The sequence below is a fragment of the Pan troglodytes genome, chromosome 5 (assembly GCF_028858775.2).
Source record: "Pan troglodytes isolate AG18354 chromosome 5, NHGRI_mPanTro3-v2.0_pri, whole genome shotgun sequence".
NCBI classification, from domain to species: Eukaryota; Metazoa; Chordata; class Mammalia; order Primates; family Hominidae; genus Pan; species Pan troglodytes.
The window spans coordinates 63,666,247-63,688,755 of NC_072403.2; the positions used below are offsets into that span (position 1 = coordinate 63,666,247).

General features: G+C 48.1%; 1 protein-coding gene and 1 pseudogene across 1 annotated transcript; one reads left to right on the plus strand and one right to left on the minus strand.

Annotated features, from left to right (window-relative positions):
- LOC735678 (beta-glucuronidase-like) overlaps positions 1–22,509 on the minus strand; it is a 469,528-nt pseudogene that overhangs the window by 63,221 nt on the left and 383,798 nt on the right.
- On the plus strand, positions 18,902–21,409 carry LOC750697 (putative POM121-like protein 1-like). Its single transcript, XM_016947735.3, has one exon. It carries the CDS (start codon positions 19,458–19,460, stop codon positions 20,853–20,855), a length of 1,398 nt encoding a protein of 465 aa, XP_016803224.3. The 5' UTR covers positions 18,902–19,457; the 3' UTR covers positions 20,856–21,409.

Sequence of the window (22,509 nt, forward strand, 5' to 3'; positions counted from 1 at the left end):
CAGTGGCACCATCTCAGCTCACTGCAGCCTCTGCCTCCGAGGTTTAAGCGATTCTCATGCCTCAGCCTCCTGAGTAACTGGGACTACAGGTACTCACCACCATGCAGGGACTTTTTTTCTATTTTTTTGTAGAGACACGGTTTCACCATGTTGGCCAGGCTGCTCTCGAACTCCTGACCTCATGATCCACCCATCTCGGCCTCCCAAAGTGCTGGGATTACAGGTGTGAGCCACTGCACTGAGCCTACAGCTCATTTCTTACCACATAAAGCTTTGAACCTCTCCACAAAACTGCCATCAGGGATGTCCCCAGAAACCATTCATCCCAGGTGCCACGCAGAGAAGAGTTTCTTGTTCTCCTTTTCCCTTTACCTCTTCCCTCTCACCTCATCATGTTCATTCATTCATCCCTTTTCCATTCTCACTTTTAAGCTTTAACCTTTCAAAAGCCTATCTTCCCCTATAAGTAATGTATTGTAACTCCCGCCATCACCATATCCTTCTCCAACCAACCAAACTGCCATCCTGAGTTTACGGAAAGTCCATAAACTAAGAAGAAATGGGAAACATTCATTGCTAACTTGGCAGCCCCTCATCCACCCTACGTGAGAGCACAGATCTTATTGTCTTTGAAGACCCTTTCTTTTTTTTTTTTTTTTTTTTTGAGAAGCAGTCTCACTGTCGCCCAGGCTGGAGTGCAGTGGCACAATCTCGGCTCACTGCAAGTTCCAACTCCTGGGTTCATGCCATTCTCCTGCCTCAGCCTCCCGAGCAGCTGGGACTACAGGCGCCCGCCACCACGCCCGGCTGATTTTCTTTGTATTTTCAGTAGAGACAGGGTTTCACTGTTAGCCGGGATTGTCTCGATCTCCTGACCTCATGATCTGCCTGCCTCGGCCTCCCAAAGTGCTGGGATTACAGGCGTGAGCCACCGTGCCCAGCTCCTTTTTTTTTTTTAAAGACAGGTCTCACTCTGTTGCCCAGGCTCAAGTGCAGTGGTGTAATCACAGCTTACTGCAGCCTCCAACTCCTGTGCTCAGGCTATCCGCCTGCCTCAGCCTCCCAAGCAGCTAGGACTACAGGCACACACCACCACACCTAGCTAATCTGTTTAGTTTTTGTAGAGATGGGGACCCTGCTATGCTGAACAGGCTGGTCTCAAACTCCTGGCCTCAAGCAATCCTCCCACCTTGGCCTCCCAAAGTGCTGGGATGACAGGCATGAGCCACCATGCCTGGTCTGAAGACTTTTAAATGCTGCCATATTCAAGACACGTTGAAACTCACCTGTATTCGATGAGCCTGCTTTTCGCAAATGAGTAACATAAAACAGACTGAAATACCTTAAGCTTCTCAGCCTTTTACCCTCCTCTGGAATAATGAGTGTATCCCAAAAGTAAATCCATAATGAGGTCCAGTTTGTCCTTCATCCTTGGCTATGAAATAGACAAGAAAAAGGCAAGCTAGCCATTTCCATCTCACTATAGCAGACTCTCATGTTTGCTTTTTGACCATATGTGGGAAGCGGGGGCCTGACTGCTTTCCTACTGCCTAAGCACAACTTACTTTTCCTAGGAAATTCTCAATGCAACCTACATGGATTAAACGAGCTTTCCCCCTTTGTTTCCAATATTCTTACAGCCAAAATGTCCAGAATGGGCAAGGCAACCTGAAAAAATGAGGACGGGTACATTATCCCATGCGCTAAACTGCCACTTACACTGGTTAGTCATGAAATCGGCAAAATTCCAGATGAGCTCTCCAACCACATATTTTCTGCGTTTTTGATCCAGACCCAGATGGTACTGCTCTAGCAGACTTCTCTGGTACTCTTCACTGAACATCAGAGGTGGATCCTGGGATTCAAGGCAAAGAGAATTAAGAGTAAGAACTGGCAGAATTGTAAATGTTAGATAAAAATAAAGATCCACTTGATGGTGACCAAAATATCTGTCCTCACTGGGGGGCTGTAGTGACTGCCGGACTCACTGATGCTAGGGTAAAGACAGCAAGGGAGAAACTGGAAATCATCATTCTCAGTAAACTATCGCAAGAACAAAATACCAAACACCGCATATTCTCACTCATAGGTGGGAATTGAACAATGAGATCACATGGACACAGGAAGGGGAATATCACACTCTGGGGACTGTTGTGGGGTGGGGGGAGGGGGGAGGGATAGCATTGGGAGATATACCTAATGCTAGATGACGAGTTAGTGGGTGCAGCACACCAGCATGGCACATGTATACGTATGTAAGTAACCTGCACAATGTGCACATGTACCCTAAAACTTAAAGTATAATAATAAAAAAAAATACAAAAAAAAAGACAGCCAGGGAATGATGTAACCCAGAATTAAAAAGGAGGTTTAAAAAAAACATCAATTAGTAACTGCTTTATTTATAAATATAATCTGATACTCAATTTTTCTTACTTTTCCGTCTCTATCTGCTGATACAGTCTTAAGGCTGAACTACACTAGAAGGAAAAATATGTCTTTAGGTCAGGCGCGCTGGCTCATGTCTGTCATCCAAGCACTTTGGGAGACCGAGGTGGGAGGACTGCTTGAGCCTAGGAGTTCAAGACTAGCCTACAAAAAGTACAAAAGTTAGCCAAGCATGGAGGCACACACCTGTGGTCCCAGCTACTTGGGAGGCTGAGGTGGGAGGACTGCTTCAGTCCCGGAGGTCAAAGCTGTGGTGAGCTGTGTTTGCACCACTACACTCCAGCCTGGGTGACAGAACAAGACCCTATCTCATGAATGAATGAATGAATGAATGAATGAATGTAAAATGAAATTAAACTAAACCAGGCTGGGCATGGTAGCTCAGGTCTGTAATCCCAGCACTTTGGGAGGTCGAGGCAGGAGGACCACTTGAGCTCAGGAGTTCAAGATCAGCCTAGGCAACACAGTGAAACCCAGTCTCTATAAAAAGGCTAAATATTTGCTAGGTGTAGTGGCGCATGCCTGTGGCTCCAGCTACTTGGGGGGCCGAGGAGGAAGGATCACTTGAGACCAGGAGGTTGAGCAGTGAGCTGTGATTATGCCACTGCACTCCAGCCTGGGCAACAGAGTGAGGCTGTCTCAAAAAAAATTTTTTTTAAATTAAACCAAATAAATTCAGTTATCCTAGTCATACATCAAGACCTCAATAGCCACATGTAGCTAGTGGCTACCATTTCAGACAGTGCAGACATGGGGCATTTCCATCATTGCAAAGGTTCTTTTTTGAAACAAGGTCTCACTCTGTCACCCAGGTGGGAGTACAGTGGTGCAATTATGGCGGACTGCAGCCTTGACCTACTGGGCTCAAATAGTCCTCCTACCTCAGCCTCCCAAGTAGCTGGGAATAGAGGCAAGCACGACCATACCCAACTTTTTTTTTTTTTTTTTTTTTGAGACGGAGTCTTGCTCTGTCGCCCAGGCTGGAGTGCAGTGGCACAATCTCGGATCACTGCAACCTCCACCTCCCCAGATCAAGCGATTCTCCTGCTTTAGCCTCCTGAGTAGCTGGGATTACAGGTGCATGCCACCACACCCAGCTAATTTCTGTGTTTTCTTAGTAGAGACGGGGTTTCACCATGTTGGTCAGGCTGGACTTGAACTCTTGGCCTCGTGATCCACCCACCTCAGCCTCCCAAAGTGCTGGGATTACAGGCGTCGGCCACTGCACCCAGCCACAACTCATCTTAAATATTTTGTAGAGATGGGGTCCATGTTGTGCAGACTGGTCTCAAACTCCTGGGCTCAAGAGATCTTCTGACCTCGGTCTCCCAAAGGGCTAGCATTCCAGGTGTGAGCCACCACACCCAGCACTGCAGAGGTTCTATCAATGCTCACCTAGACCCTCTCGAGTTTCTTAAGAATTCAGAACTGGGGCTGGGCATGGTGGCTCATGCCTTTAATTCCAGCACTTTGGGAGGCCAAGGCAGGTGGATCGCTTGAGGTCAAAAGTTCAAGACCAGCCTGACCAACATGGTGAAACCTCATCTCTACTAAAAAAAAAAAAAAATTCAGTGAGCATGGTGGTGCATGCCTGTAATCCAAGCTACTTGGGAGGCTGATGCAGGAGAATTGCTTGAACCTGGGAGGCGGAGGTAGCAGTGAGTCAAGATTGCACCACTACACTCCAGCCTGGGCGACAAGTGAAACTCCTCCTCAAAGGAGAAAGAATTCAGAGCTGGTTACCTTTTCAAAGAGAATGAACAAGGGTGCATATCCACAAACCATTTCCCCCTACTTGACTAGTTTGCAGAAGTGTCATTCTGTAAGCACGATAAATTTAAGGGTGCAAACAGAACAGTGCAGTCCACTGTGGGTGGCTGTTCCCTGTGTGTCAATGGGAGTCCCAGGAGCTGTGACAAAAGAGTGTGAGCTGGCTGGGGAGGGGACAAGGGGCTGGATGGGGTTCAGGAATCCACATGAAAAAAAACCCACAAGACAAAGCAACATAACTTTGGTGAGAAGGACAAAAAATGAGATGGATAAACAAATGAGGACAGGCCAGGCATGGTGGCTCAGGCCTGTAATCCCAGGATTTTGGGACGCCGAAGCAGGTAAATCACTTGACGTCAGGAGCTCGAGACCAACCTGGCCAACATGGCAAAACCCCACCTCTACAAAAATACAAAAATTAGCTGGGCATGGTGGCGGGTGCCTGTAATCCCAGCTACTTGGGAGGTTGAGGCAGGACAATCGCTTGAGCCCAGGACGTGGAGGTTGCAGTGAGCTGAGATCACACCATTGCACTTCAGCCTGGGTGACAGAGTGAGACTCCATCTCAAAAAAAAAAAAAAAAAAAAAAAGACAAAGTGAGTGATTAAACATGGCTCTAAGATCTCACCCATGCCCTCAATAGGTATTATTTAGCATGTGCTGTGTCAGCTATTGCAGAGTACCTGGGAAACAACAATAAATAGGACTCCTGTCTCCTGAGCCCACAGTCCGATCAAAGAGAGAGCCAAAGAAATAACAACGGTGCCTGGCGAGAATGTTGGGAGAGCCACGTTCCGGCTGCAACAGGGCAGAGCATGGGGAAGGTTCCCTCCGCCTGGGGCAGGCGGGGTAAACCTCCCCACAGAGGGGACAGCTATGAGGAGACTCAGACGCCAAATAGGAATCTTTTCAGCCACGTGTCGTGACTCATGCCTGTATTCCCAGTACTTTGGGAGTCCAAGACAGGAGGTGAAGACCAGCCTCATAGCGAGACTGCATCTCTACAAAATATTTTAAAACTAGGCTGCACATGGTGGTGCACGCCTGTAGTCCCAGCTACTCAGGAGGCTGAGGCAGGGGAATCGCTTCAGCCCAGGAGTTCGAGGCTGCAGTGAGCTATGATGACACCATCACACTCTAGCCTGGGCAACAGAACAAGACCCTGTCAGGAAAAAAATAAAAAATAAAAAAAGGGCTAGCACAGTGGATCACACCTGTTAATCCCAGCACTTTGGGAGGCCAAGGCAAAAAGGTCAATTGAGTCCAGGAGTTTGAGACCAGCCTGGGCAACATAGCAAGACCCTATCTCTAAAAAAATAAAAAGAAAAGGATCTTTTAGTTGGTGATTATGGTGCCAACATGGGCATTCCAGGCAGAAAGAATAGCTCAAGCAAGAGCAGGAGAGCAAATGAGGGCAGTGGAAACAGATCAGTGGCCAGGAGTGAGAAGAGGATGAAAACCCAGAAGAGAGCAGAGGACACTGAGCGTCCTGACTAGGGGTTAGGACTTTGTCCTGTGGGCCTGGGGGAGCCAATGATAGGACTCAAAAATTTTGATGTGTGGCCGGGCACAGTGGCTCACACCTGTAATCCCAGCGCTTTGTGAGCCTGAGGCAGGAGGATCACTTGATCCCAGGAATTCAAGACCAGCCCGGGGAACACAACAAGGCCCCATCTCTACAAAAGTAAAAAAAATTAGCCAGGCATGTTGGCCTGTGCCTATGGTCCCAGCTACTCAGGAGGCTGAGGTGGGAAGATCGCTTGGGCCCAGGAGGTTAAGGCTGTAGTGAGCAGTGATCGCACCACCGCACTCCAGCTTGGGTGACAGAGAGAGAGGCGGTCTCAAAAACACACAAAAATTTGGATTTGTTAGAAAGACCACTTGGGCACGGGTGATAGGAGGCTGTCTGGAAACAAGGCCAGTAAGGAGTCCACCTTTGAGGACCAAGTGAGTGGGGCAGAGGCCTGGCTGCTGGTGAGAAGGGAACGTGGACAGGGTAGCGGGAGGTGAGCCCAAAGCTGAAGCAAGGGGAGCACTGCAGTGGGCGCAGGGCAGGGTGGGGGAGGCAAGTGGCATCTCTGCCCAGAGAGAATACACAAGCGGAAAGTTCAGCACCGCTTACCTGGTGAAACCCTACAAGCGTTTCCACTCCATATGCGCTCTGAATAATGGGATTGTGATGTCTTACACCAATTCTCAAACTGGGCGGCCAGCTGCTGCTCAATCAACTCCAGGTGCCCGTAGTTGCGATACCAAGAGTAGTAGCTGTTCACACGGATCACATCCACATACAGAGCCTAGGACCAGAGCAGCAGAGCCCGTTCAGCAACCACAAGACCGCATGACTCAGTACTCACATGCTGTGGGGGCTCCTCTGACAGAGAAGGTAAGAAGGGGATGTAGTCCCAGCACTCCGGGAGGCTGAGGCAGGAGGGTGGCTTGTGGCCAGGAGTTCGAGACCAGCCTGGGCAACACAGCAAGACCCCAGCTCTACAAAAAATAGTATCAAGAAAATTAGCACAGCACAGTGGCTCATGCCTGTAATCCCAGCACATTGGGAGGCCAAGGTGGGAGGATCACTTGAGCCCAGGAGTTTGAGACCAGCCTGGGCAACATCGTAGGACTCCATTTCTACAAAACAAAACAAAAAGCCTAGAACGGGAAGAGCTGCCTCTCGGGGCTGAGAACGTCCAAGTGCACCAATTTAGATCCTGAAATTACCCTGCCCCACCAGCAAAAAACATGGTCACAAAGTGGCCCAAAGGAGGCAGGCCTGTGATTGCACACTGACGCTCACGACGTGTGCAGCTGGGAAGGGATGTGAGAGGCAGAGCAGCTGCCAACACGCAGTCCTCAGCCAAAACCCAGGGCCCCCGCCACTGGTACTGACTCCTCTCCAGGCAGCACTCCCAGCACTGGGCATCCCCTCACCTTGCCCTGGAGAAGCGCTCCCACCCAAGGGGCCAATGCACTCATTCTCGCAGATAATCTTTTTCGCTTTGTTTGGAAGACAGAGTCTCGCTCTGTTGCCCAGGCTAGAATGGAGTGGCACAATAGTGCAACCTCTGCCTCCCACGATCAAGCGCAGGCGTGGTGGCATGTGCCTGTTATCCCAGCTACTTGGGAGGCTGAGGCAGGAGAATTGCTTGAACCTGGGAGGCGGAGGTTGCAGTGAGCTGAGACTGTGCCACTGCACTCCAGCCTGGGCAACAGAGCAAGACTCTATCTTTAAAAAAAAAAAAAAGAATGCTAGTATCAGCCAGGCACGGTGGCTCATGCCTGTAATCCCAGCACTTTAGGAGGCTAAGGCAGGAGGATCACTTGAGCTCAAGAGTTTGAGACTGGCCTGGGCAACATAGTGAGATCCCATCTCTACAAAGACATTTAAAATTAGCCGGGCACAGTGGTGTACACCCGGAGTCCCAGCTACTTGGAAGGCTGAGGCAAGAGGGTTGCTTAGGCCCAGGAATTCAAGGCTGCAGTGAGCTGTGATCACACCACTGCACTCCAGCCAGAGCAACACAGTAAGACCTTGCCTTCACAAAAAAACAAAACAAAACAAAACAAAACAAAACAAAAAACTCAGGTTCCAACCCTGGAGTTACTAAATCGGGATCTCAGAATGCAGAGATCTGGCATTTCAATAAAACTTCCCCTGGAGATTCTGATCAGCCAGGTTTGGGCCAGATGAACTCTAAGCTCACTTAAACCTTTGACATTTTATGAGTCTATTAAATCGAGTACAAAAAATGCTGAGTCCAAACTGAGCAAACAAATCCCATCTCCCTATGCCCAGCCTCCTTGGATTCAGAAAGCCACACTACCTGGAGAGTAAGCAGAGAGAGAATTGTCATTAACCCAAAGACCATCTTTGAAAACAGACTGGCTGCGGCTGAGTGCGGTGGCACACGCCTGTAACCCCAGCCCTTTGGAAGGCCGAGGCAGGAGGATCACTTGAGCCCAGGAGTTCGAGACCAGCCTGGGCAACATGGCAAGACCCTGTCTCTATCTTTCTAAGTAAAACAAAATAAAAGGCTCAGACTGGCAGCACATGGTTCTTTCCAGCTGTTCCCATGAGCAGGCTTCAGGACAAGCCCAGGCAAAGGCAGGGAGAAATGGGGTGGGGACCCCCAGGCTCACCCCCTTGTCTGCTGCGTAGGTGGAGTTGGTCACAAAGGTCACAGGCTGGGAGGGGTCCAAGGCTTTGGTGTGAGCAATCACCATCCTGTCCACAAAAGAGAGAAGACACAGGTTCCGTCAGTCCGGGAAAGGCTCAGACACCCTCCCATCCTCTCTGTCCCATCTTCCCCTGACAGAACACAACTGGGGGCCAGGCATGATGGCTCACATCTGTAATCCCAGCACTTCAGGAGGCTGAGGCAGGCAGATCACTGAGGTCAGGAGTTCAAGAACAACCTGGCCAACATGGCAAAACCCCATTTCTACTAAATATACAAAAATTAGCCAGGCATAGTGGCACGCATCTGTAACTCCAGCTACTCGGGAGGCTGAGGCACAAGAATTGCTTGAACCCGGGAGGTGGAGGTTGCAGTGAGCCGACATCACGCTACTGCACTCCAGCCTGGGCCACAGAGCAAGACCCTGCCCCAAAACAAACAAACAAACAAACAAACAAAAGAAAGAAAGAAAAGAAAAAAAAAAAAAAAACAAAGCACAGAGCCGCTGCTTTCTTCCCTAACTTGAGATGTGTTTTACATAAGGGCACGTTCCTCTAGTCCTAGACTGAGCTCTCTAACATCACTCTTTCTCCCCCACCCCTGAATCCAATTCCCCCAGAGGCGTAGCCACCCTGCCAGGTACACAGAGCTGAGGTCACCGGACTGAATACTGCCAAAAATGAGGTTCGCTTCCTGAAATAACTCTTGAACCCAGGAGTGAATGGGCTGTGGATTCAGGTGGAATATTTATTAATGCATCAAGCAAACAGGTAGTGCGAGGTGGGAGGTAGGCACGGGGCTGGGTGCTAGGTGCTCAGTAATGACTCAAATCTAAGTCCACAGGTCCTGGGCAGTGGGAGTGGAGATGCATGCACAGAAAAACAGTGCAAGTGCCAGGCGAGGTGGCTCATGCCTAGAACCCCAGCACTTTGGGAGGCTTACTTGAGACCAGGCGCTTGAGACCAGCCTGGGCAACATAGCAAGACCTTGTTTCTACAACAAATGTAAAAATTAGGGCTGGGCATGGTGGCTCAAGCCTGTGAGCACTTTGGGAGGCCAAGGCAGGTGGATCACGAGGTCAAGAGTTCGAGACCAGCCTGGCCAACATGGTGAAACCCCATCTCAACAAAAAATAAAGAAGAAAACTAGCTGGGCATGGTGGCGTGAGCCTGTAATCCCAGCTACTCGGGAGGGTGAGGCAGGAGAACTGTTTGAACCCAGGAGGTATAGGATGCAGTGAGCCAAGATCGCCAACACTGCTCTCCAGCCTGGGCGACGGAGCAAGACTCTGACTCGTGGGGAAAAAAAATATTAAAATGTAGCCTGGCAAGGCAGCGCACGTCTGTGGTCCCAGCTATTTGGGAGGCTGAGTGGGGAGGATCGCTTTAGCCCAGGAGGTCGAGATGGCAACGAGCTATGACTGCACCACTGCACTCCAGCCTGGGCAACAGAGTGAGACCCTGACTCTGAAAAACAAACAATGAAAGAAATGTTGCGAATGGAAATGACAAGTGGTGGCAGGAATTGGGCACTCTATGAGACAACAGACACATCCCGGATTGGAGAGTCAGGGACAGGCTCTTAGAAGAAATGGCCTTTATGCTGAGTCAAGTTAACCAGGAGGGATGAAGGGAAGAGGCTCCCAACAGAAGGACCAGTCCGTGCTCAGAGCTCCCAGCATCTGCCCAAGGCCTCCACAGAACAGACTGTTGTGTTTTTGTTTTGTTTTGTTTTTTTGAGATAGAGTCTCATTCTGTAGCCCAGGCTGGAATGCAGTGGCATTATCTCAGCTCACTGCAATCTCTGCCTCCTGGTTCATCTGAGGCCATTCTCCTGCCTCAGCCTACCTAGTAGCTGGGATTACAGACGTCCACCACCATGCCCAGCTAATTTTTGTATTTTTAGTAGAGACAGGATTCACTACCTGTTGACCAGGCTGGTCTCGAACTCCTGACCTCAGGTGATCCACCCACCTCAGCCTCCCAAACTGCTGGGATTACAGGCGTGACCCACCGCATCCGGCCTAGACTGTTGTTGAAGCTGGTTTTCTTCTTCTTTCCTCAGTTCTTTTCTTCTACATCTTCCCCCCATCATTGCTCTGCCCATCCGAAGGCTGTGGCTGGCACAGGACAGAACAGAAGTTGTTCCCTCCTAGCCTCAAGTTCCAAACCCACACTCTCCAATAGCCAGGCTCTCAGATGGGAAGCTTCAAAGCCTTGTGACAGCCTGGCTGAACCTCTCCAGCCTGGGCGCTCCCTCCATTTCCTGCCCCGGAAACAGGCATCTCCTCTGGCCACCTCCCAAAGCCTGTCTGGAAGCCTCAGGCACCCGCTCCTGGAAGCCTTACGATTCACAACAAAGGGCCTGTCCACCCAGTCGTGCTGAGCACACCCCTATTCCCCCGAGCTCTGAATTGTCCTTTGCCCAGGCTAGGACAACATCTCAGAGCCTTCTGCCTGCTGCAGACTCGGCTCAGCCCAAATCACTCCATGAAACTGGGGTGTGGCATCCGCCTCAAGGAGCATTTCTACAACCTCTGCTGCCTCTACCACAAATGAAACTGGCTCTCACCCACTGGCTCTCGGTGACGGGCACAGTGCGGAGCCCCATAGGGAGTGTGTAGAAGTCAAAGGCCCCAGTGACTTCTGTGCAGTCAGCCGCACCTATGACAGCCAAAGCGCCAGGTGTGAGCGCCCCGACAGCCTGAGCCCCATCTGGCCTGCCCTACAGCAGGAAGACCCCTCGTGCATGCACCCCAGCAGTCACCTCTGGGCCTGCAGAGAAGCAGCAATCAGAGGCTCTGCCCTTCACTGGCTGACCCTGGGACCTGCCCTTCAAAATCAGGCCTTCTCCTTGACCAGACGAGGTGGCTCATGCCTGGAATCCCTACACTTTGGGAGGCTAAGGCAGGAGGATCACCTGAGTCCAGGAGTTCAAGACCAGCCTGGGCAACAGAGTAAGACCCCAACTCTACAAAAAGGATTTTTTTTTTTGAGACAGTCTCACTCTGTCACCCAGGATAGAGTGCAGTGGCATGATCTCAATTCACCGCAGCCCCTGCCTCCTGGGTTCAAGCAATTCCCCTGCCTCAGCCTCCCGAGTAGCTGGGATAACAGACGTGCACCATCATGCCCTGCAAATTTTCGTATTTTAGTAGAGACGGGGTTTCACCATGTTGGCCAGGCTGGTCTCCAACTCCTGGCCTAAAGTGATCCGCCCGCGTCAGCCTCCCGAAGTGCTGGGATTACAGGCGTGAGCCACCATGCCCGGCCTACAAAAAAAAATTGTTTAATTAGCCAGGCATGGTGGCATGTGCCTGTAGTCCCAGCTACTCAGGAGGCCAAGGTAGGAGGATTGCAGCTCAAAGCTGCAGTGAGCTGTGATCAGGCCATTGCATTCCAGCCTGGGTGACAGAGTGAGACCATCACAAAAAAATAAATAAATAAATAAATAAATAAATAAATAAAAAATCTGGGCCTACCACCAAGGGTGGGAAACATCAGAAAGCTCAGAGGACAACACCTGCCCGTTCACCTGTCCTGGGCTCCTGCTGAAGCCAGGGCTACCAGATGGGGGCAAAAGACCTCCCTTAAGCAAGTCCCAAACCACCATTACCTCCCACGAGTACAGGTAGGCGGGGTGTTCGTGCATCAGGTACGGCCACCAGAGGTTGGCACCCAGCACCTTCAGCTGGCCCTGGGTCCCAGCCTGGTTGTCCATGACTTTGTTTTCTGCATTCAAAAGACACACTTCCAACTTGAACTGGTTACTGCACTTGACGGAGATCTGGTAATTCACCAGCCCTGCAGGAGGCAAGAGAGACCAGGGCTTAGGGAGGGACATGACCTGGGTCACACAAACGGGAATACCCCACAATGACCACTCCCAGGCACTCTCATTTGCTTCTGTTGCTTTTTTTTTTTTTTTTAAGATAGAATCTCGCTCTGTCGCCCAGGCTGGAGTGCAGTGGCATGATCTGGACTCACTGAAACCTCTGCCTCCCAGGTTCAAGTGATTCTCCTGCCTCAGCCTCTGGAATAGCTGGGATTACAGGCACCTGCCACCACATCCAGCTAATTTTCGTATTGTTAATAGAGACGGGGTTTCACCACATTAGCCAGTATGGTCTTGATCTCCTGACCTCGTGATCCGCCTGCCTCGGCCTCCCAAAGTGCTGGGATTACAGGCTTGAGCCACCGTGCCCGGCCCTGAACCAATGCGCCCGGCCCACTTTTTTTTAATGTAATTTTTTAATTTTTTTTTTGAGATGGAGTCTCACTCTGTCACCCAGGCTGGAGTGTAGTGCTGCGATCCTGATTCACTGCAACCTCCACCTCTGGAGTTCAGGTGATTCTCCTGCCTCAGCCTTCCGAGTACCTGGGAATACAGGAATGCACCACCATGCCCGGCAAATTTTTGTATTTTTAGTAGAGATGGAGTTTTGCCATGTTGGCCAGGCTGGTCTCGAACTCCTGAACTCAGGTGATCCACCCGCCTCAGTCTCCCAATAGATTAGATATATTATTAATGAATTGCTTCCTTTAACACCCTATTCATTGAATTTTCCAGTAAACCACAATTACTAATTACTCCTGAAATCAGAAAAGAGGTTAAAAGATTTTATAACAGTATCCTAGGAAATCTACTACTTTCAAGTAATAGTAGTTGAATTACCAAAACCCGTCACTCAAGCCAATGACTACAATTAAGATATCAGTAACATTTCCTAGATAAATAAAGTCAATTAATTATATTTGCATCTGGGAAATAAAGAAAGTACATATAAGCCATGATTTTGAAGTCAAAAGAGAGAGAATATTTGGCAAGGAGGGGTGAGTTATAGTATGTAATTATAACATATAGTAGTTTTTTGTATGCTGGTAACTAATTTTAATTTCCTACATTTTTATGTAGATTTCTGCTATTCTTGTGCTATTTTCCTAATCATCTTTCTATATGGATGACTACATAAGTCTGAGAATACCAAAAGAGACAGACACAGAACCAATCGGATTCCTTTCTTCTTGAAGCTTCTGCACAGCAAAAGAAACTATCAACAGAGTGAACAGACAACCTACAGAATGGGAGAAAAATTTTGCAACAATACATGTGACAAAGATCTAATGTCCAACACTGATAAGGAACTTAAATTTACAAGAAAAAAAAATCTCATTAGAAAGTGGGCAAAGGACATAAACAGACACTTCAAAAGAAGACACACATGCGGCCAACAAGCATATGAAAAAAAGCTCAATATCACTGATCATTAGAGAAATGCAAATCAAAACCACAATGGCATACCATCTCACACCAGTCAGAATGGTTATTATGAAAAAGTCAACGCCGGGCATGGTGGCTCACGCCTATAATCCCAGCACTTTAGGAGGCCAAGGCAGGCAGATCGCCTGAGGTCAGGAGTTCCAGACCAGCCTGGACAACCTGGCGAAACCCCGTCTCTACTAAAAATACAAAAATTAGCCCAGCGTGGTGGCGGGCGCCTGTAATCCCAGCTACTCAGGATGCTGAGGCAGGAGAATCGCTTGAACCCGGGAGGCAGAGGTTGTAGTGAGCCGAGATCATGCCACTGCATTCTCCAGCTTAGGTGAGAGAGCGAGACTCTGTCTCAAAAAAAAAAAAAAAATTTGAATTTTGTTTAAATCGCTAACACATACTGGGCATTTAATAACAAAAGAAGGACATGAGATTGTGATCCTTATGAGGGTTTGAGAGGCATTTCACTAGGGTTCAACATAGAGCAGTCTGAAACATACTGTAATAATTTAATCCAATGGCTCATCTACAGCACCTAAAAAGGTTACAGCAGATTCTCATTATTCAGTGTAGTTACGGTCTAGAAAGTTCCATGAACAAATAAAAAGTTAGGTTTCAGCAAGCTACTGGTCACATTTTTGTAAGCTTACCAACACCTACTTTTGTTGTATGTGTGCTTATTTAATATATATTGTTGGCCAGGCACAGTGGCTAATGCCTGTAATCCCAGCACTTTGGGAAGCCAAGGCGGGCAGATCACTTGAGGTCTGGAGTTCGAGACCAGCCTGGCCAACGTGGTGAAACCCCGTCTCTACTAAAACTACAAAAAAAAAAAAAAAAAATTAGCCAGGCATGGTGGCGCATGCCTGTAGTCTTAGCTACTTGGGAGGCTAAGGCAGGGGAATCGCTTGAACCCAGGAGGCAGAGGTTGCAGTGAGCCAAGACTGCACCACTGCACTCCAGCCTGAGCAACAGAGTGAGACTCTATCTCAAAAAATAATAATAATAATTAATTAAATGAATGAATAAATAAATAATATACATTGTTCATTCATTAACATTGAACTCACAGCCAATGGCACTACAGCACTCACGCCTGAATGGAGTTTATTTAATGCATGTATTTTCTCTGTAAGGCACATCACAGACTTCTTGGACTTGTGAATGCTAAGCAGCACTTCAGCACTATGCTTGGGGGTTAATTTAAATGGCAAAACAACCAACAAACAGTACAAAAATAGGAAAAGCATGGCATTAAATAGACCACAAAAAGGATACCTGACTATTGTATGAGAGCTGAAAAAGAAGGCAGAATATCATCCTGTTCAAACTCAAATTCTTTGACACTCTATGCAAACACATGACTATGAAAGTGCTGTGAGTACTGATTTGGGGGTTACAAAAAATAGTAGGTGAGTTCACAAATACAAAAGCTGAAAACAAGGAGGATCGACTGTATTTTCGTAGACAATCTAATCTCATAGAAGATTTCAATTCAGACAAAAATCACGAGAATTACTGTATTACAAAAGGGCACTAGATAGGGGGAAAAGAGTAAAAATCAGAATTAAAACAAAGGTTCAAAATTCTGCATCAACCATATCCAGTTACACTTTAATATGTTTGTGGCAGACTACATTATTGTTCCCAACTCATCACGCCTCCCTATATCTACAACCTTTCCCCAAGACAATGCAGTTCCTCCTGCTAGAGATCAGGTATATTTATCTATACTATCAATGTTAGCCATGGACAAGGTATGTGCTTTGGCTGACTGAATGTTAGTGGACATGATAGAAGCAAAGGCTTAAAATGTACTTCCAGAACTGGAGTTTCCTTGTGATTCTATCACTGTGACAAAAACACATTCTCAGGTAGTCCACTGATCCAAGGGGGAACAAACACACAGAAAACATACCTAGACTCTATCTGCAGCTTGCAGCCTCACCAAGCCAAGAACAGTCAACTCACAGATATGTTTGCAAAAATAAATGTTTTTCGTACCTTTTTATATAATTATTGACCTATAGTTAACTGATATACAATATACATTAATCTTAAAATATCATCATCCCATTAAAAATATTTACATTAAAAACTGAGACCACTTTCTGTCCTCCTCTTTTTTTTTTTTTTTTTTTTAATTAAGAGACAGGGTGTCTCAATGTTGTCCAAGCTGGAGTTCAGTGGCTAGTGGCTATTCAGAAGAACGATCGTCGCACACTACCTCAAACTCCTGGGATCAAGCAATCCTCCTGCCTCAGCTTTCCAAGTAGCTGGGACTATAAGTGTGTACCACAGCATGTCAGCTCTCTCTCTCCTTCTTGACCTAAAGCCTAGCATAAAATTAGCTAAGTAGAATGTTTCCAAAGATGCCTGCATCAGTATCTCCCATCCCACATAATTTCTGTTTGATTTTGCCATTCACCCATAAAATGGTGGGATCTACCTCCCCTCCTTGCAAATTTGAGCTGGCCCTCTGATCCTGTCTAAGATCTGAAGCCAGATATTAAGGTACTTCATTAATTTCCGTGTTTGTCCTCTATGCAACCTAGCAATCAAGCAAGAAGTCAAAACCTACTGATATAGTTTGGATGTGTCCCCACCCAAATCTCACCTTGCATTGTAATAATTCCCACGTGTCAAGGGTGGGGCCGGGTGCAGATAACTGAATCATGGGGATGGTTCCCCCCATACTGTTCTCGTGGTAGTGAATAAGTCTCATGAGATCTGATGGTTTTATAAATGGGAGTTCCCCTGCACATGCTCTCTCCTGCCTGCCACTATGTGAGACATGCTTTTGCACCTCCTTGCCTTCCACCATGGTTGTGAGGCCTCCCCAGCCACGCAGAACTGTGAGTCAATTCAACCTCTTTCCTTTATAAATTACCCAGTCTCAGGTATGTCTTTATTTGCAGTGTGAGAACAGACTAATACAATAAGTTGATACCAGTAGAGTGGGGTGCTGCTGTAAAGATACCCGAAAATGTGGAAGCAACTTTGGAAATGGGTAACAGGGAGAGGCTGGAACAGTTTGGAAGGCTCAGAAGAGGATAGGAAAATGTGGGAACGTTTGGAACTTCCTAGAGCCTTGTTGAACGGCTTTGACCAAAATGTTAATAGTGATATGGACAATAAGGTCCAGGCGGAGGTGGTCTCAGAGGGAGATGAGGAATTTGTGGGGAAATGGAGTAAAGTCACTCTTACTATGCAAAGACACTGCAGGCATTGTGCACCTGTATTAGAAACAGGCATAAGATAGGTGGGAAAGAGTGAAAATAAGAATTTTTTTCTAGAGTTCCCTAGAGATCTGTGGAACTTTGAACTTGAGAGAGATGATTTAAGGTATCTGACAGAAGAAATTTCTAAGCAGCAAAGCATTCGAGAAGAAGCAGAGCATAAAAGTTCAGAAAATTTGTAGCCTGATGATGCAACAGAAAACAAAAGTCTATTTTCTGAGGAGACTGGGTTGTAGAAATTTGCATAAGTAATGAGGAGCCAAATGTTAATCACCAAGACAATGGGGCAAACATCTCCAGGGCATGTTAGAGACCCTCACAGCAGACCCTCCCATCACAGGCCAGGAGGCTTAGAAGGAAAAATGGTTTTGTGGGTCCAGAACCCCCTGCTGTGTGCAGGCTAGGAACTTGGTGCCCTGCATCCCAGCTGCTCCTGCCATAGGTAAAAGGGGCCAAGGTACACCTCAGGCCATGGCTTCAGAGGGTGCAAGTTCCAAGCCTTTCAGGTTCTAGGCGGTGTTAAGCCTGCAGATGCACCGAAGTCAAGAATTAACGTTCATGAACCTCCGCCTAGATTTCAGAAGATGTATGAAAATGCCTGGAAATCCAGGCAAAAGTTTGCTGCGGGGGAGAAGGGGGGGGCCCTCATGGATAACCTCTGGTAGGGCAGTGTCAAAGGGAAATATGGGGTTGGAGCCCCCCACACAGAGTCCCCACTGGGGTACTGCCAAGCAGAGCTGTGAGAAAAGGGCCACCATCCTCCAGACCCCAGAATGGTAGATCCACTGACAGCTTGCACTGTGTGCCTGGAAAAGCTGCAGACACTCAATGCAGCCAGAAGGGGGGCTGTACCCTGCAAAGCCACAGGGGCGGGGCTGCCCAAGACCCTGGGAACCCACTTCTTGCATCACCTAGATGTGACACATGGAGTCAAAGGAGGTCATTTTGGAGCTTTAAGATTTGCCTGCTGGGTTTTGGACTTGCATGGGGCCTGTAGCTCTTTTGCTTTGGCCAATTTCTCCCATTTGAAACGAGTGTATTTACCCAGTGCCTGTATCCCTGTGTATCTAGAAAATAACTCACTTGCTTTTGATTTTACAGGCTCATAGGTGGAAGGGACTTGCCTTGTCTCAGATGAGACTTTGGACTATGGAATTTTGAGTTAATGCTGAAATAAGAGTTTAGGGGACTTTGGGGAAGGCATGATTGCTTTTGAAATGTGAGGACATGAGATTTGGGAGGGGCCGGGGAAGAATTATATGGTTTGGCTCTGTCCCCACCCAAATCTCATCTTGAATTGTAACAATTCCCATGTGTCAAGGGTGGGGCCAGGTGGAGATAATTGAATCATGGAGGCAGTTTCCCCCATGCTGTTCTCATGGTAGTGAATAAGTCTCATGAGATCTGATGGTTTTATAAATGGGAGCTCCCCTGCACGTGCTCTCTCCTGCCCACCATGTCTGACTAAATTTTGTATTTTTACTAGAGACGGGGTTTCACTATGTTGGCCAGGCTGGACTCCAACTCCTGATCTCGTGATCCGTCCACCCCGACCTCCCAAAGTGCTAGGATTATAGGCATAAGCCACCACACCCAGCCTCTTTTTTTTCTTTTTCTTTTTTTTATCTGGAGACTCAGTTTTGCACTCGTTGCCCAGGCTGGAGTGCAATGGTGCGATCTCAGCTCACTGCAGTCTCCACCTCAGCAGGAGAGCAGGAATCTTCAGTGATCCACGGGCAGATCTGCAGCCATTGTGGGCACCTGTTCCTCCCGTGACCTTTGTGCCCGCGTCTCTCCCTCCAGTACCTATTGCACGAACCCCCACGTCCGCCTCCTGCCATTGCCAGCAAGTGCCTTGCGCGGGTACCTGGCTGCGCTTATTAATCCATTATGGTCGCTCTGTCACTGGTCCCATTATGTGCTCACGCGCCCACTCCCTCAGGTTTAGAAGGCGCGTTGCCCGGCAACAGAAGAATCTGCTGGCTTAGACTTTGGCCGAGTTGGCAGCTGGACGAGGACGCTCAGAGCCCAGCTCTCGAGAGTTCAAGCATCCGACGGTTCCCCACTGCTCCCAGGAGCGGTTACCCGGGCACTCTGTGCCCCTCATTCCTGTTTGGGCCAAGGCCGAGGACCTGCGAGTAGGGCTCAGTTGCCTGGAGCCCCTTCAGCCCATCCCCCAGTTCACTTTGCTTGTGGGATCTCCCCGTTGCTCCTGCCCCTGGACTGAGTGGCAGGCCATCCTACAAGCACCCGGACACTCGACATCAGTGGTGTCAAGACAACTCTAAGAAGGTTTTCCGTCATCCTGCAAGACCTGTGTTCCATCCTGGTGATTCTGCCTTCAATTTCACTGCACGGGTACCACAGTAAGCCAGTGCTGTGTGCTCCGAGTTCCAGGGCATCCCCCAGCTCAGCCACTACACTGAGCACAAGCACTCTGTGGGGCCCAGGAGCAGGTAGTCACCCCTTTGGGGTCCACAACACTCGGCTGTCCCCAGACTTGTTTCCAGGGAAGATAGTGTTGAGGGCCCTCAAGGAGAGCGGGGCAGGGATGCCTGAGCAGGACAAGGACCCTAGAGTCCAAGAGAATCCTGATGGTCAGAGAAGAGTCCCCGAGGTCACCGGGGATGCACGGTCTGCATTTTGGCCCCTGCGGGACACTGGAGTCCTCTTTCCCTTTGTGCCCAGTCCCGGGCCTCTGCAGACATACCTCCACGCCCAGAGGTCAGAAATCAGATACAACCAGACATCCCAGACCACCTGGACGAGCTCGTGCACCAACCAAAATGCCATCTCCAGCTCCTACAGCTCCGCGGGAGGCTTGCTGGGGCTAAAGTGGAGGAGGGGGCCAGCGGAGCAAAAGAGCGGGGCAGGGATGCCTGAGCAGGACAAGGACCCCAGAGTCCAAGAAAATCCTGATGATCAGAGAACGGTCCCCGAGGTCACCGGGGATGCACGGTCTACAGTTCGGCCCCTGTGGGACAATGGAGGCCTCTCTCCCTTTGTGCCCAGGCCCAGGCCTCTGCAGACAGACCTCCATGCCCAGAGCTCAGAAATCAGATATAACCAGACATCCCAGACCTCCTGGACGAGCTCGAGCACCAAACGAAATGCCATCTCCAGCTCCTACAGCTCCACGGGAGGCTTGCCGGGGCTAAAGCAGAGGAGGGGGCCAGCCTCATCCCGCTGCCAGCTGACCCTCAGTTACTCAAAGACAGTGAGTGAGGACAGGCCTCAGGCTGTCTCTTCGGGTCACACACGGTGTGAAAATAAGGCAGATACAGCACCAGGGCAGACATTCGCCCCAAGGGGTGGCTCCCCCAGATCCCAGGCCTCTAGGCCCCGTAGACGCAGGATTGCCCTGCTGCCACGCAGGCGAGGGGAGCCTTTAATGCTGCCACCTCCCTTAGAGCTGGGGTACCGGGTCACGGCTGAAGACCTGCACCTGGAAAAAGAGGCGGCATTCCAGCGGATCAACAGCGCGCTGCAGGTTGAGGACAAGGCCATCTCGGACTGCAGACCCTCACGGCCTTCCCACACTCTGTCCTCACTTGCAACAGGGGCTTCTGGTGGGCCTCCCGTTTCTAAAGCACCCACTATGGATGCACAGCAGGACAGACCCAAGTCCCAAGACTGCCTGGGCCTAGTGGCCCCCCTTGCATCTGCTGCAGAGGTCCCCTCTACAGCTCCCGTGTCTGGGAAGAAGCACAGACCACCAGGACCCCTGTTCTCCTCCTCAGATCCCCTTCCTGCCACCTCTTCCCACTCCCGGGACTCAGCCCAGGTCACCTCGCTGATTCTTGCCCCCTTCCCAGCTGCAAGCAGGGATGCCGGCATGAGAAGAATGTTTTGTGTTCGAAATTGTTTGAGGGGTTTGGGTTTATTTTTGTTGGTTTTTTTTTTTTTTTTTTTTTTTTTTTTGCTTACATGGGCATCCTTCAGCTTTTAATAATCTGAAAAATTCTATTTACCCATTGTCAATGTGTATAAATTAATCTGAGTCAATTTTATACAATAAAAGGTGAACTTTAATGCGTGAAACAATAATTTAACAAAAAATGTACTGGAAGAAGAATGTTCATTACAAATATAGGAAACATAAATATTACCAAATATTGGCAAGCACTAAAATGTTCAGAAATATAAGTCTATTACAGTTATAGCTCTCTCAAGCAAAAAAATAGCAGAGAAAAACTTAGTTTACCTTAGGGGCTATTTATTTACTTAGAGATTTGTTAGAAGGTCAAATGGGGTCACACAGAATACTAAGAAGAGCTGTTCACCCAGGCCTCACTAAGAACTCTTCTTCATTCAGTAGCTATATGGTAATATGACAACTGCTCCTACGACCCAAAGAGGAACTACAGCAACTACTCTTTAGCATCTGTTGCTCCCAACTCTGCTTTGCAATTATATGACTCAAGCATTCTGGCTCCGTTAACGATTACTGCTGTTACTCCCAATTAAATTCCCTCTAAAAAATAAAAATTTTTAAAGCTGCAATTTAAGCTTTCTGCTGCCTCATGACTTCAATTCCATCAGAGTTATGCATTGTTTCCTCTGTACATCTTTGCTCTGCTTCCATTGCTAATTCCCTAGTCAAGTGTTGTATATTCAAAGTTCCAAAGAAACAGAATATCCACGACATCACCAATCATCCAAAACACAGTGTAGGAGGCCACAGTTAAGAGAAGCAAGACCATTAGCTCTTTTTATAGGCTCGAGAACAACAGGATGCTTTGGTCCTGTATCAGCAGGATGCTTTTCGGGTAGATCCTACTGCCACCCTACTATCGGGTAGATCCTACTGCCACCCTAGCTATGGGCACATGTCAGAGTCCCATGTAATAAAGGAGACAAAAGGAAACCACCACGAGTATAAACTAAGAAAAGTACTCCAAGGTTTCTAAGAATGGAGCTGTATAACTCACTTTGCCCCATTTGTTACTTCTCCACGGTACTTACCACCACCTATTACATATATTTTGTTTACAGTCAGTCTTCCCTCATTAGAATGAAAGTTCCGTGAGGATAGGACTATACAGTCAGCCCTCAGTATCCATGGGGGACTAGTTTCAGGATCTCCTGAGGATAACAAAGGATACTCAAGTCCCTGATATAAAATGACACAGTATTTGCACATCACCCTTGCACATCCTCCCATATACTTCATATCAACTCTAGATCACTCATAATATCCGATGTAAATGTCATGCAAATAGTTATTGTACTATATTGTGTAAGGAATAAGGAGAAGAAAAAAGTCTGTACATGTTCAGTACAGACGCAATTTCTTTTTCCAATATTTCCAATCCTCGGTTGGCTTAATAAACAGATGTAGAACCCAGGAATAAGTTCTGGTGTCCTATTGCATAGTAGGATGAGTATAGTTAACAATAACGTATCATATATTTGAAAATAGCCAGAAGAGTAGATTTTGAATTTTCTCCCTACAGAAAAATCATTATGCAAATTACCCTGATTTGATCATTACACATTGAGTACATGTATTAAAACATCACATTGTACCCCGTATATATGTACAATTATTATGTGCCAATAAAAATTTAATGTCAATATGTGAAATAAAATGAAAAAATAAA

Bases quoted from the DNA above. Each gene is read 5' to 3' on its own strand.
- LOC750697 (XM_016947735.3), top strand. From the start codon at position 19,458: ATGCCTGAGCAGGACAAGGACCCTAGAGTCCAAGAGAATCCTGATGGT.